The sequence below is a fragment of the Grus americana genome, chromosome 8 (genome assembly GCF_028858705.1).
Source record: "Grus americana isolate bGruAme1 chromosome 8, bGruAme1.mat, whole genome shotgun sequence".
NCBI classification, from domain to species: domain Eukaryota; kingdom Metazoa; phylum Chordata; class Aves; order Gruiformes; family Gruidae; genus Grus; species Grus americana.
Genome location: NC_072859.1, coordinates 3,998,810 through 4,011,761, shown reverse-complemented (window position 1 = coordinate 4,011,761; position 12,952 = coordinate 3,998,810). Strand labels below are relative to the sequence as shown.

Below are 12,952 nucleotides of genomic sequence, written 5' to 3'. Positions count from 1 at the left end.
AGTCCAGAGCCCAGCTGTAGCAGGGCAGGCAGATCTTCCAGTGCGAGGCTTTAACCTCACATTGCAGGCATCTCATTTTGTGGTGGTGAGGTTGGCAGTCTTGGAAGACCTTCTGTCTCGGCACAGAGGGGGCTCTCACTGGCCCAAGGAAAGGTAGCGGGCTATTAAGTTTCTGCAGCCTGCCTGGAAAAGGGAATAGTCTCCTTCTTCCAGATACACACGAGTCCTAGTGTCCTGGTTCTGGCACATTCCAAGTGTTGCACTATAATTTTTCTGTGGGCAAACTGGAAAAAAAAAAAAAACCCAAAAATTAAAAAAATATCATTGTAGATGAAAGCATAAAGTGATTTATTTTTCACAGTGGTGAAAGCTTACAGCCGAGTCCCTCAACAACCCTGGACTGCACCGTCGGTGTTTTAAAATGGAAGAAATCCTGTCGGTACTGATACTCTACCTTTGCCTTTCAGCATGCACATCTCTGAAAGCCAACAAGAATTCTTCAGAATGCTTGATGAAAAAATTGAAAAGGTAAGACACAATAAAGTAAACGTACGTTTTCACTCAGGGAGCGGACGCGCGGGTTTCCCAGCTCCTTGGGGAGGGACGACCAGGCGCTGTTTGTTGTGGCGCTCCACGTTCCCCAGCACTTGGAGGGACTCTGGTCCGAGATTCCCCCTTACCGCTCGTTGGTTAGACAGTTGGAGCGCGAAGATGACCAAAAAGGTAAAGAGGTTACAGGAGGTACCGGAAAGAAACCTTTGTTTTGTGGAAACATCACCCAGTGAGCGTGAACGGCACATTAACCCAACGCAAACATTCAGGATATACGTGGAGAACTGGATGAAGGAGAAGAGCAACGTGAGGTTTTACGCCCTCAGTGACTTGATTTTTCATTTACTCCCTGTGGGAGACAACTGGAATCTTAATGCCCGTAGTATCTGGGACACCCTTCTTCTTTCTTGCTGAATCTTTTCAATACAGCTCCCGGCTCCAAAGGTTATGAGTAGTGCGGCTGTATGTACGGATAGCCCTGCCTCCGGACCTACGCTGAGTAAAATAATGGTGCTGGAGATGTTTTGAAGAAGAGGGTGAATAGTTCTTTACATATGTCATTGTTTGATAGCAGCTTTCATACGTTTCACAAGTTTTTTTAAATGAGAATCCCAGCTTCTTTGTGAGATAGTAGGAAGTAATTGTACTACAACGTAGATGGGAAACCGAGACTTGAGGAATTAAGTGGGCAATTTAGATCAACTCTAGATCTCAGCCTTTGCTTATACCTTGAGCTGATGTTCGCTCACCAATATACTCTTTACACTTCATACTTTGGAGTGGTGTATCTTATTTAATACTTGATATTTAGTACTTGCTTCCCCAATTGCAATAAAGTAATTAGTACTCCCTAGTTGTAGCGTTGGGTTGCAGAGTAGGGGGGGAAATTTTTACTTGGATGAATTACTGAATTTCTGCCATTTTTGCTGACACTCCTGGTCTTAGGAGTTGGAGTGCTACAGTGGGTGAATCTCTTATTTGTCCCAAGCAACAAGTTTGTTGCACTACTCTGAGAAGAAAAAAAAAAAATTCATGAAAGCAAAAAGTTAGCTAAAGGGGAAGAGTAGAAGTAAGGAGGAGTTTGTAGATTCCCGAGAAGAATATTTCTAAACCAGTATTTCACAGGAGTAAGATTTTATTTAACCTATATGCATTTAAAAGTAGAATGTCTACATATTCCTAATATAGCTACGTCTCCTTTGAATAAATGCATTCACCCTCTAAATACTCAGTTGCTTTTCCTGGACGTCATCACCTTCCGTAATGTCAAACACAGAATCTCCAGTGAAATGGCTTTTCCAAAGACCTCTCTTATCTCCAAACCAGACCACCTGATGGCTGTATCTAATTAGGAATTGAGGTTGGGTTTGGGGTTTGGGATTTGTTTCAGGACGGTAATACCATCCGTTCCGCAGCTGCCACATTGAGATGCAGTTGACCGTGTCTCCTCGCTGTTTGAACCATGCTCGCAGACGCTTGCAGGTGTTCTCCAGGGCTCTTGTACTAATTTATCTTCTAGATCAGGAGATTGCCTGTTTAGAAGAACTACACGGTTTTATCTGTCAAAGGGAGAAGGATGGCTCCCGTGCATTTCAAGCTGCTGACAGTTGATGGGATTGGCAGGAGTTAACGCGCAGCTGAACATGGGATTTGCTTTCTCTGGGGACTTCCTCTGCCTGAGGAGATAGTCTTCCCAAGAGAAGTTTTGGATGTTTTAATTAATCTTTGCCCGCAATACATTGTTTTTCTAGGTATCCACCACAAGTGCCAAAACGATTGGAAAATACGAGGGGTTTTGTTTGATCCCTAAATAGCATTTTGAGTCCCTTCTCCAGGGAAATGGAGGACAGCAGCTGAACAATTAAAAGAATTTTATCACTGAGCAGCTCACTAGTTCCGGCTGAAATTGTCTGCAGAAGTGTGGGAGGGGGTTGCTGTCGTTGATGGGGTCCCAAAACATGTTGTAATGTTCACGTGGTAACCGTGGCCGTGAGTAGTGTTGGATTTCTGATGGAGACACACTGTCCATCACCTACTCCATGGGCTGTGTCTACAGAAACTCTACGGTCAGAAGCAAAACATCCCTCAGCTTGCGCTGAAATCCCACGGGGTGTTAGGTCACCTAATACAAATGAGCAACAACTCCTCTAATGTGCGTGCTGTGAATTAGAGAGGAAAATTAAATGGGCGTTTTGGACTCAGCAAAATAATTAAATGGACGGGAAGGTCAGCTGAAATAAAATTTCTGCAATCAAAGTGTGAAATGGAAAGAACACAGGGTGATGTTTTAGCAACTGAAAGTATGAAGTATTTATGAATCCTGGAGATCAAAAAAAGCCTTAATGAAATGGTCTGGGGAGTTTCCCTGACAGTCTAGTCCCTGTCGGTACCCAGCACGCACCCCCGTTCCTGGCTGCCTGCACGAAGCTGAACTGCCTTCTGCAAATGCCACCCAAAGGTAAAAACCAGAATGTCAACCCCAGCGCGCGGAGCTTCTGTCTACCAAAAATTCAGTGTCAAAACGCTGTGAGGCATTCAGCGGGAGACATCTGTTCCTATCTCCGTGTGTCTGTGCCCGCTTGGAGAGCTAGAGCTGAACTTGCGTGTATGGAACCGCGTGTGATTATGGTAATTCAATTCATAGGGTTCGTTGGAAGGAAGAAACGCTGAAACGAAGGCTTGGCACTGAATGCCGCGGTAGGACTGACTGAGAGCGTAAAAGTCGGCCTCGTGCGTAGGGTTAGATGTTGGTTCAGCTAGAGTCAACCCGATCGTTTCAGAAGCACCAGAATTTGAGCTAAAAAAACCCACCTGAAAATCTGATGAGAAGCCAGAGCTATAACGTTATGTGGGAGTAGCTGGGTAGAGTTGAGCAGTCGACAGCACAGGAAACAGCGGTGTTATGGCATACGTAGATGGGGGGTGTGTGTGTGTGTGTGTGTGTGTGTGTATATATATATATGAGACAGATCAGAGAGCACTTCTCATGAGGGTGTTTCCGTGGCGTAGCAGCATGCACCGGGAGAGAGGAGGGACAGGAAGGCCCAAGTCACCTGTGAGCAGCACGAGGACTGAGGGTTGTGGCGAAAGCTGGCTCAGAAGTGCTCCTGACGTCTGCAGCAGCTGCACTGAGTCCTCTCGGGGTTACCGTGAGTAGAGTCACGGGCTTTGCTTTTGGAGACAGAAGGATGCGCACGTACAAAGAGTTCAGGAGGACAATGGAGCAGAGACAGGCAGCGGTACGGGGGCAGCTCACCTGGTGACAAGTGTTATCGTTTTTTTGAAAATTGGGCTTGCCTGAAATCATATAAATATGTTTCAGCAGAGAGGGAGCAACAGGTAACGGCAGCAATTAAGCTGGAGGAGACCCCCTCTCCAGAGTCAAATAAAAAGACGTGGGTCTGAGGTGCAAATGATACGCGTGAGCTGAGAAATCAAGGCAGAGCTACAACTTCGGAAACCCAAGAAGGAAGCGGAGAGCGACTGACTCCTCCCTCCTGAAGCAAACGCAGCAGCCGCTGGATAAATCTGAGATCGGCCCCGTGATGTGGCAGCTACCTCACTGTAGGACCAGATACCGAGGCTGAGGTATAATTGAACAGTTGAACGATTTCTAGGATTGTGTCTGGGGATTGTAACCCCAGAAGAGAAGCATCTCTGGCTTTGTGGTCTTAAAAAAAACCCGAAACAAAACACCAAAACCAGCCCAGGTAGGCTGTACCAGAGGAACTCGTCACTGGTCCCATCACGGTAAGCTGTTTCCTACATGGCCACAGTGGTTTATAAAAAATAATCACGGTGCAAACATGCTCATGGAATAAAGCGAGATTAAAATACGTCATAGGCACATGAAGATGTCTTGCTACGAACTCTCACGTGGCTGGTGGATACCCCAAGACCGGAGCATCGTGTTTCCACTGCCGCCGGGGATGTCGCTTTGGGTCGAGAAGTAACTTGACCGGCAGTGTCGGTGTGGGTTCACAGCGGTTTCTCCACCCATCCGCACACCTGGCTGCCGGGAGCCAGGTTGGAGGCTACCGGTTTGTCGCTGGAGGCCATGGGAGAGATGCCCGGCGGCAACTCGCTCCATCCCCTCGTTAGTAAAACTGGGCATGAAACGCAGGGGGGAAGACACAATGCAGCCTCTTGTGTCGGATTTAAAGAGTGCTGTTAGAAATAAGGGGGGGTGCTAACCAAAATGTATGCAAGGACAGAACTATTACGCTAAAACTCATTAGCAAAGTGGATTGCTCTTAATGACTCTATTGATTTTTCTCTAACAAAATAAGAAACGGACAAAAATTAGCACAGTAGACAATTATTTAGTGCCGCCTCCCGGCATTTTCTTCCCATCCTTTCTGCGAGCGCTGTAAACAAAACCAGATTGATGAAAAGGGTTCCCACCGCAGAGCCAGGCTAACGTTTCCCAGCGCCGGCCATCCCCCCTGAAAGGGGCCACTGTGTCCCGCGAGCTCTTTGAGCCGTCGCGAAAGAAAGGGCTGCTTGGTGCGGCTCATTTCCCTCTCCCGGGCCGGCCGGCCTCCTCTTCCTCCTCTCCTCGCCAGGGCCGCGGCGCAAGGGTGCTGGTGCCAAGCCGCGGAGCCGTGGCGGAAGAAGCATCTCCTTCGCTGCCTCCTCTCCCTCGGCCGCACAAAAGCCTATTGAACCGGGAAGGCTTCTGCAGCGGGGTTTTGTTTATTGGCCTGTCACCCGCAACAATGGGGGAAAGCGCTTTTCCTGTGGGGGTTTTTTCTTTTTTCTTTTTTTTTTCTCTTTTTTTTTTTTTTTTTCTTACTTCTCTAAAAGGCTATCATTGGCCATGGTGCATGCCCGGCTAGGGGCATCAGGATGGTAGCGCTTTCTAGACGGAGCGAGGGGGGGGAGAGCAGGGGACGGAGCCGTTGGCTCCAGCTTTGCTACGAGCAGCAGCCGAGGAGCGTGATCGCGTTGCCTTAACTTCACGCGCTCGGGTCAAGGCGTTTCTGTGGGTGTCTTAAAAAGTTGCAGGGGAGGAAGACGGGATTTCTGGGGATGACATGGGCTTGTCTGCACGTGTTCCCATTCTCAGCTCCCTCGGTGCCGTCCGGTTACACTCTCAATCACTACAGCTTAGTTAATAGCCCGTTAAGGGCCGTTAAAGGGTGGCCCATACGTTCCGGTTATTAGCCACAAGCTCTGTGCCCGTGGCTCCTCTGGACACGGGAGCCTGCTCCCCTGGGCAGCAGGGACAGAGTTTGGCCGGCAATCCTGCACCCTCATTTTCCAGCCACGGTGCTGCTGTTTGGTGGGGGTTGTCACCTTCTCTGCTTCCTTCTTTTCCTTCCTGATGCACATCCGCTCCAAAAAGAAAAAAAAACCAAACCACCCACCCCACCATCACCCCGGTCTGCACTCAGGTACTACCAGAGCTCCTCTGCTCACGTCGTGGAGCTCATTGTCTACGGCCGCTTCACGTGGTCGGTATTTCAGTCTGGTTTCTTCAGAAGAGCCCATCAGCTCTGCAAGCTCGTAGCTCACTCTTTCCCCCGAGGTTTTGCCCAGCCCCACCAGGATAATTCCCCACCTCAAGCACACGCGAGGTGTCGTCTCCTCCAGCATCTGTCGGACACCTTCTGAAACAAAAAGGGGGTCAAAAAGTGACTTTTTTTTAAAATATTTCGCTGGATTTAGGCTGTGGTACTTACCAGGAGCCGAGCAGCCTTCGTGCTGTGCTGGGGGGGAGATGCAGACCTCTCCTGCCGTTCTGCCCGAGGAACTCCACGGAAAAGCCCCCAAGGGTCAGATGTACAATGCCGCGGGGCAGGCAGCCTTAGCCTTTCTCTGATCTTCCTGAGGACCACTGACCTCGTTGGTCACCTTGGGCTGGCGGCAGCATCCCTGCCCGCCGCTGGTGGCCTTGAAGGCCACCTCCGAGACACCGACGTGCCTCCATCCCCGCTGGCGTGAAGATGGAATGGGAGTGTCTGGCAGCGGCGGCTCCTGGCAGCCCTCGGGGGTGGGCGAGAGGTGGTATTTCCACACCGTGGTGAGGGCTCTGTCAGCACGCTGCGGTTTTATGGCGTTTCTTGGCATCCTTTTGAGGAGCGATGCACTTGGTTGCCACAGAGCAAACCCAGAATGAGAAGAACAGTGGGAGGAATGGGAGGAAAGGTAGGCAAGACGGCTTTCTTCAGTGTTTTGGGTCCATTTGAGCCTTTACCAGCACGGCTGGCACCTGGTGCAGAGCGTGGTGGGGAACAACGGGCCACGGGGGTCCCTCTTGAGCGGAGGCCGAGGAGCCGGATAGCTGAAGCTCCTGGAAATGCCCGGAGCCTCACTCGTCATTCGCTACCGGCGGCTTTGACGGCTCTGAAGCATGTTGGACAAAACCTTCATCACCACCAGTTTAGTCTTGTGGTTTTGTCCAAATGTGTTGGGGACCCCAGCAGGGAGAAAAAGCGATGGATTTGGACTTCGCTGAAAGTATTTTGGCATTCCTTCTTTCCATGTTAAACCTTTTACTTTTTTAAAAAAAAAGTATTTTTTTTTTCTTTCTTTCTGGGTCAGTGATCGCTGCATTGAAATTAAGGCTGCTTAGTCTCTTGGGTTGTTTTTTTTTTTTAACGTACTAAAAGAAAGCCCCGTTACTAACGGCGTTGGGTCAGGGAGAGCTCTTAAAGCACCGCACGTTCCTGGGTTGTTGTGGACCCTCCAGCAAAGTGCGCGCCGCAATCCCGGCATTGTCAGTGGGATTTTAATTGCAGAGACATTTTGGAGCTGTGGTTCCCAGTGTGTACCCCAGCTCTGCATCCCAGGTAAACTGATCGCTGCATCAAGAAATATTTCTCTCCTTTTTTCACCGTTTTCTCCCCCCCTCCTCTCTCCAGACGGGCCATTGACCATTTTTGCTTTATGGGGTAACTGGGTACCCCTGGGTTAGTAAAGTTTCACCTATTTTACCACTACTGAGTTGGTCTCTTCCGCTTAGAGGGTGCTGTCGAGCTTTTACACATCATTGCAGGTCTGAGACTCTGGTGTTCCTCCTTTTCTTCTTCTTCTTCGCCGTCCCGTTGCTCAGTGGCTGGGCTTTTCCATGCAAGCGCCCGGTGATACACTTACTTTACACACCATACCTTGGGTGGTTTGTGCGTTGAAGAGCTCGGCTCCGGCTGTTTCTGTGTAGAGAAACGAGGACAGCGGGTCCCGTCCTTGCAAGAAACAGCTCGTGAGGGACAGGCCGGATCATCTCCAGACCTTCCCGAGGTTAACGCACAGACTGATGCTCCCGCAAGTCTTGCGTTTGGGATGAGCTGTAAGACGTAGCACGACTGGGCGGTGTTTTGTGAAGCTCGGCCTGTTCCCCCCCACCCCCACCCCGTTGCGCAAGGGTGATTTCAAAACGAGTAGTATCTCTCGCGCTCAGCCCTTGCTGAGGTTATCATCAGATGAAGCGGTCTTGGTCGCAGCAGCTGACCCGCGTTGCTCACAGGATTATGAGCTTTGTTGCTTTTGCCTCAGAGATTATGTTTTCGCAACGGCTTTATAAGGTTGTGCCCAACCAGGTGTGTATTTGCATAAAATAGCTTTGTAAATCAGTTTATTGGACACCCCCCCCAGGAATTCAATATAGGGGATGAAGTTTATGAGATTGCAGTGGTGGAAAGGGCAGGTCTCCTCTCCTGGTTTTGTGCAGACCTTCCAGAGCCAGGTGGAGGAGCTGTGCAAACGCCTTTCCCTATTTTCAAGGCTTCTACCCAGCTCTGAACTTAAATCTCTTTAAGTTTAAAAAAAATGGGTAAGTAGTAGTAAGTTACGTTATTCCTGTCTTCACGTATTCATTTACAAACTGCCTGGCTTTTCTCCTTACAGGGTCGGGATTATTGTTCAGAAGAGGAGGACGTCACATAGTGCCAATTCTGCCACTCGCCCCAGGAGTTACTACTGTGTAAATAGGTTACAACCCAGTCGAGACCTTTTGGAAGTCTTCTAGAGCGAACAGCACTACATACCAGAAGAAGATCATGTCCACATTATATGCTCCATTCAGTTACAGTGTTTCTTAACGAACAGATGAGGAATATCGCTAAGAACTCATAAGGAACTGTTTTTGTTGCTGCTAGTTAAAACTTGTTGCAACTTCTCACTTTTTTTCTGTGTCCAGATACGCAGCAAATCCTTAAAGTTTAATCCAAAAGACGTTGTTGATTTTATTGAGGCTTCTGGCCTGTTTTCTATCAGATGAGGTAGTGTTATACAAAGCTTCCATAAGTGACCATTCAAGCATCTAAGAAACACCCTTAAGCTGTCTGTCAGTCCGCGTTGGGGCCGGAGTGCTTATTAATGCTGGTGATTTCACGCTTTGGAGACGGGATGTTTTTGCCATGGCAAGCCTTGTTTCTCTGCTGAGAAGAAGCTGAGAAACTATTATCCATTAAAAGCATGTTATCACTGAAATACTGGAAGTGATGCAGGAGCAGGAATTTGTATTTTAAAGAGGAAAAAGAGTTTCATTTAATAGGTATCTTAATCGAGGACTAAGCTTGCAGTATTGGCTTTGCTGAGCACGAATGGGAGTGTGATCACAATCATTTTGAATCTCTTTTTTTCTAAGAAAATAAACATTTTACTGTTTTTATGTATTCTTGTCTTGTACCATTCCTACAGCGCACTGGTTTAAGAGTCTGGGGACAGGGAAGGCAAAGCCAGCCCTCCGCACGGATGAGTCTGTGGCTCCAATCGCCTAAAGCAGCTCTGTGCCAGCCAGGGGTGTCTGGTGCGTGTCCCGTAGAGTTTATTTTTCCATGTTACACAGAGAGGGTACTGCCTTCTCAGGAGCAGATGTAATAGTTTTAACAAATGCTGTCATGATTAAAAAAAAAAAAAAAACTGAACAAAAAAAACTTAAGGAAAAAAACCCACACTTTTGGTATTTATTATTTCAAAGGAGACGGTTACCTGTGCCAGTATTTGACGCCATATGAGGGCCAGGTTTGCGCTGCATCCCATGGAGAAACTGTGTTGGGACGTAGGGGTCTGTCCTGTGTTGGTTTCGTTGCTCTGAGTGGGGTGACGTATGTGGCACAGACCATGAGGGTGCAGTAGCAGCATCTGCTGCTGCCGTGGCTGATACTTGAGTGGGGCACGCAGCCCAAAGCCCTTCAGCGTTGGCTGGTTTTCAGTGGCCCTTCTGAAAATCACATCCCTGTAAAGGGTCTCACGTCCCTCAAAAATCACCTGTGACTTCTGAAAAGCTTTAAAACATTAGGGAATTTCTTGACTAAAGAGATTTCCTCCAGTGTTCACTCCCAGTGGGGTTGGACAGTCCACGTCAGAAGATTTTTGTTCCCTCTCAGCGCTGTGCCATACCTAGAATATGTCAAAAAAAAAAGCGCAGAACACCTTCCTCACCTCGCGCTTCCTGCCCCACGCGGGATTTCCCTTTGGCTTTTGGGCAGTGGATGGGGCAGCGGGTGGGGAGAACCCATCGCAGGGGGGGAGAGAGAGAGAGAGCCCCAGGAGTTCGTCTTGCTCGTGCAGCACTGGGTGTGAGCACTTCCAGCGAGAGCGGCTTTCCCGGCAGCGTTGGTGAGGCCGCAGGAGCTTCTGCAGGTGGGAGCCGTTTCTGACGGCTGCAAAGTGCTCGCTCCAGGTCTCGTCAGCCCCGGTTTGAGCCGAGGGGTTGCTGTACGGCAGGACTGGGACAACTCAAGCGCTACCGAGCTTCAGTAGCTTTCCGTAGAAAAGCTCAGTGGCAGGGTCCTCTCTGGTGGGTGTCACTGTGTGCATCTTTAGCCCGTTAATGGTCAGAAATTGCCAGCAAAGTCTGGCTCTCCTAAATCCTCGCCGCATTTCTGCTGCTGCTTTGACCACACGACTCTTCCCGAGCATCCCGACCTCCCTGGCGATGGGGTTTCGCTGCCTTCCTCCTGTCACGGTGTCCTCCTGAGGGCTGTTGGCATCTCTCGGTGGCTGCTCTGTGGAGCCGTTAGAGCTGTTACGACTTCTTCCAGGTGATAATGCTGGCCTCTTGCGTATGATTTTTTTTTTTTTTCCCCCCCATACTTTATGTCAGCTCTCGAGCCAGTAGCCATGCTAAGGAGAGTCGAGAGACTGCCCGTTTCAATTATTTAAACTCTTTAATTAATAAAGAGTCCTGGGGCTTGATCCCACAAATCCCTCTCTCAGAAGTGCTTTATAAAGCTTTCACAAAGTAGTACAAGAGGGACAGAATTAGGGCCATTCTTTTGAAACACGGTTCATTTTCTAGACGCCAAATGTCTGGTGTATAAACTTCCCCGTCCAGGCACAGCGTGGTCGTTCACTCCACCAGCCGCCTTTTACATGGAGTTTTTCAGCCACCTATTAGTTTTAATTTTTTTTTTTTTAAAAACTTTTTTTTTCCTTTACGATGATGATGGCGCCAGCAGCATGGGCTTTGGTGGAAGCTTTGTGAGAGAGGAAAAGCCGTTCCCACCTTTCCTGTGCCCGCGCTATTCAGTGCAATATGTAGGATTAAGCAGCAAGTGCTTTGGGCTCCTGTGTAAATCATAACCTGCCGTCCCTTCAGCTGACAATACTCGTGAATGCCTGCACAGACGGTCCTGCTGCTGCGTGAGGAGACGTGAGGATGGGCAGGAGGTTTGGAGACAGTCAGCAGTTGTCTTTGGAGCTGACGTGCTCCAGGACTGCCCCAGGCTTCTGGTGGGATTGGGGTGAGGAGCGGCAGACTTGGCTTAGCTCTACCCTTCTGCAAGCAACGTGGGCGGAATTGAGGGTTTGGGGGTTTTTTGGGGGGTGGGAGGGGGTTTGCCTCTTCGTACAGGTCAGAAAATCCTTGGCCACAGCACATCTTGCCACTGTCACGGTGTGCCCGGCAGAACCCAGGAGCTTCTTGGTGGTTTTCAGCTGACTCAGCTTCTTGGTCAGACAGGAAACTCGCTTTAAAACTCTTGGGAGATGGCGAAGCAAAGCCCAGTGCTGGTTACTTACTGAACGGAGCCGTGCTTAGAGAAACACAAAGCAGAAACCTTTTGTTAGTCTCGACCGTCTGAGGGCTATGAAATACCAGACAGCTTCTAGGCACTTCAGGTTGCCATCCTTCTCTCCACCCCTCAGCCGCTGAGAGCTGGCTGCTTTGCTCGCTGAAGCAGAACCATCGCCTCAAGCCTTGAGCGGCAGCTTCCTGCGAAACCACGGAAATGTGCTCAGAGCGAGCGCGGGGCCCTGCCTGCAGCCGCGAAGCGCTGGGGAAAGGGCCGGGAACCACCCAACCTCCTTGGGAGAAGGCGTGCGTGCAGCGAGCAGGCCCACAAGGTCGCTCGGATGAATGTTGGGTTTTGGTGTTTTGGTTTTTTTTTTTTTTTTAAACCTGCTTTATTTCTTCCACCTTTGCAAAGTCCTAGCAAATTTTGGTACAAGTCTAAATATACCCAGCGGCTGAGGCTCTGTAACAGTCTGAGCAGATTATTGAAGCTTAAAATGCATCGCTCCTTGAGGCCAAACCTCCACCTTACTTTTTACTCCACTCAGATATATTCAGCGGGGTGGAAGAGAGGAGGCTGGGAAAAGAAGGAAAACTGCTTCTATCTGATATGCTGCCCTTAGCTGTAAACGGGTTTTTCAAGGTTTTGGGGTTTTTTTTTGAAAAGAAATACTAAGAAAAAGATTTGGGGCCAAACTTCTCTTTAGGAGGCTGAAGCATGATTTGAGAAGCTCAGAGTCATATTCTGGGATCTTGGAAACAATTATGGTGAAGGGGTTTTGTGATCAACCGTCTTCCCTTGATGTGCTTTTTTCCTTCCTCTAAAGCCCTTCAAGCTGTGCCCGTTTTCCTCCTCAGAGCCTGACCCCAGCGTTAGCCCCGGGCAAGAGCGAGGAGAGGAGCCGAGGAGCGGGAAGAGCTGCCGTGCCCAGATCCAGCCCCGCACCACGGCCGGTGCGTGCAGAGGCCTCCGAAATACCCAACCCAAGGGACCCGTAGCCCTCCTACCTGAAATGCAGGGGTGCGTGTTAGGCTTCATGGATGACAAGCAGCCCGGAAACCCTACAGGCAGACAGAGAGGATGGACGTGCAAGTAGATACCACAAAGAAACCAGCCTGCAGACCTTGGCCAAAATGCCCTTGAGGATCATCAAAGCCAGTTAATTATCTGACAATACTGCTGTTCCCTGGCTCCCACCAACCTTTCCCTGACACCGGCCTTCAACCCCAAAACTGTACCACCCAAAGCTTGACATGATTTGCTTCCTTTGCTTTCAGTCAGAGGGGTTTTTTGATTAAGGCTCTCCACTGGGACCCAGAAGACCCAGTTCTGCACCCTCCCCTGCCACGAGTCCTTTGTGGCCATGGACAGGCCACGCGGATCCCGGGTTGACTTACTGCGCCTCGCCATCCCTTCGTGCACAGCAGGAATAGCCAAGC

At 49.4% G+C, this 12,952-nt stretch overlaps 1 protein-coding gene across 2 annotated transcripts in view; it reads left to right on the top strand.

The window, feature by feature from the left end:
* Positions 1-9,170, top strand: part of C8H1orf21 (chromosome 8 C1orf21 homolog) — a 118,467-nt gene extending 109,297 nt beyond the window's left edge. For both annotated transcript variants that reach the window (XM_054832963.1, XM_054832964.1), the window contains exons 5-6: positions 468-528; positions 8,401-9,170. In XM_054832963.1, the coding sequence (XP_054688938.1) occupies positions 468-528; positions 8,401-8,439 (100 nt within the window). In that variant the 3' untranslated portion in view covers positions 8,440-9,170. The remainder of the gene's footprint in view (positions 1-467; positions 529-8,400) is intronic.
* Positions 9,171-12,952: the final 3,782 nt, after the last annotated feature.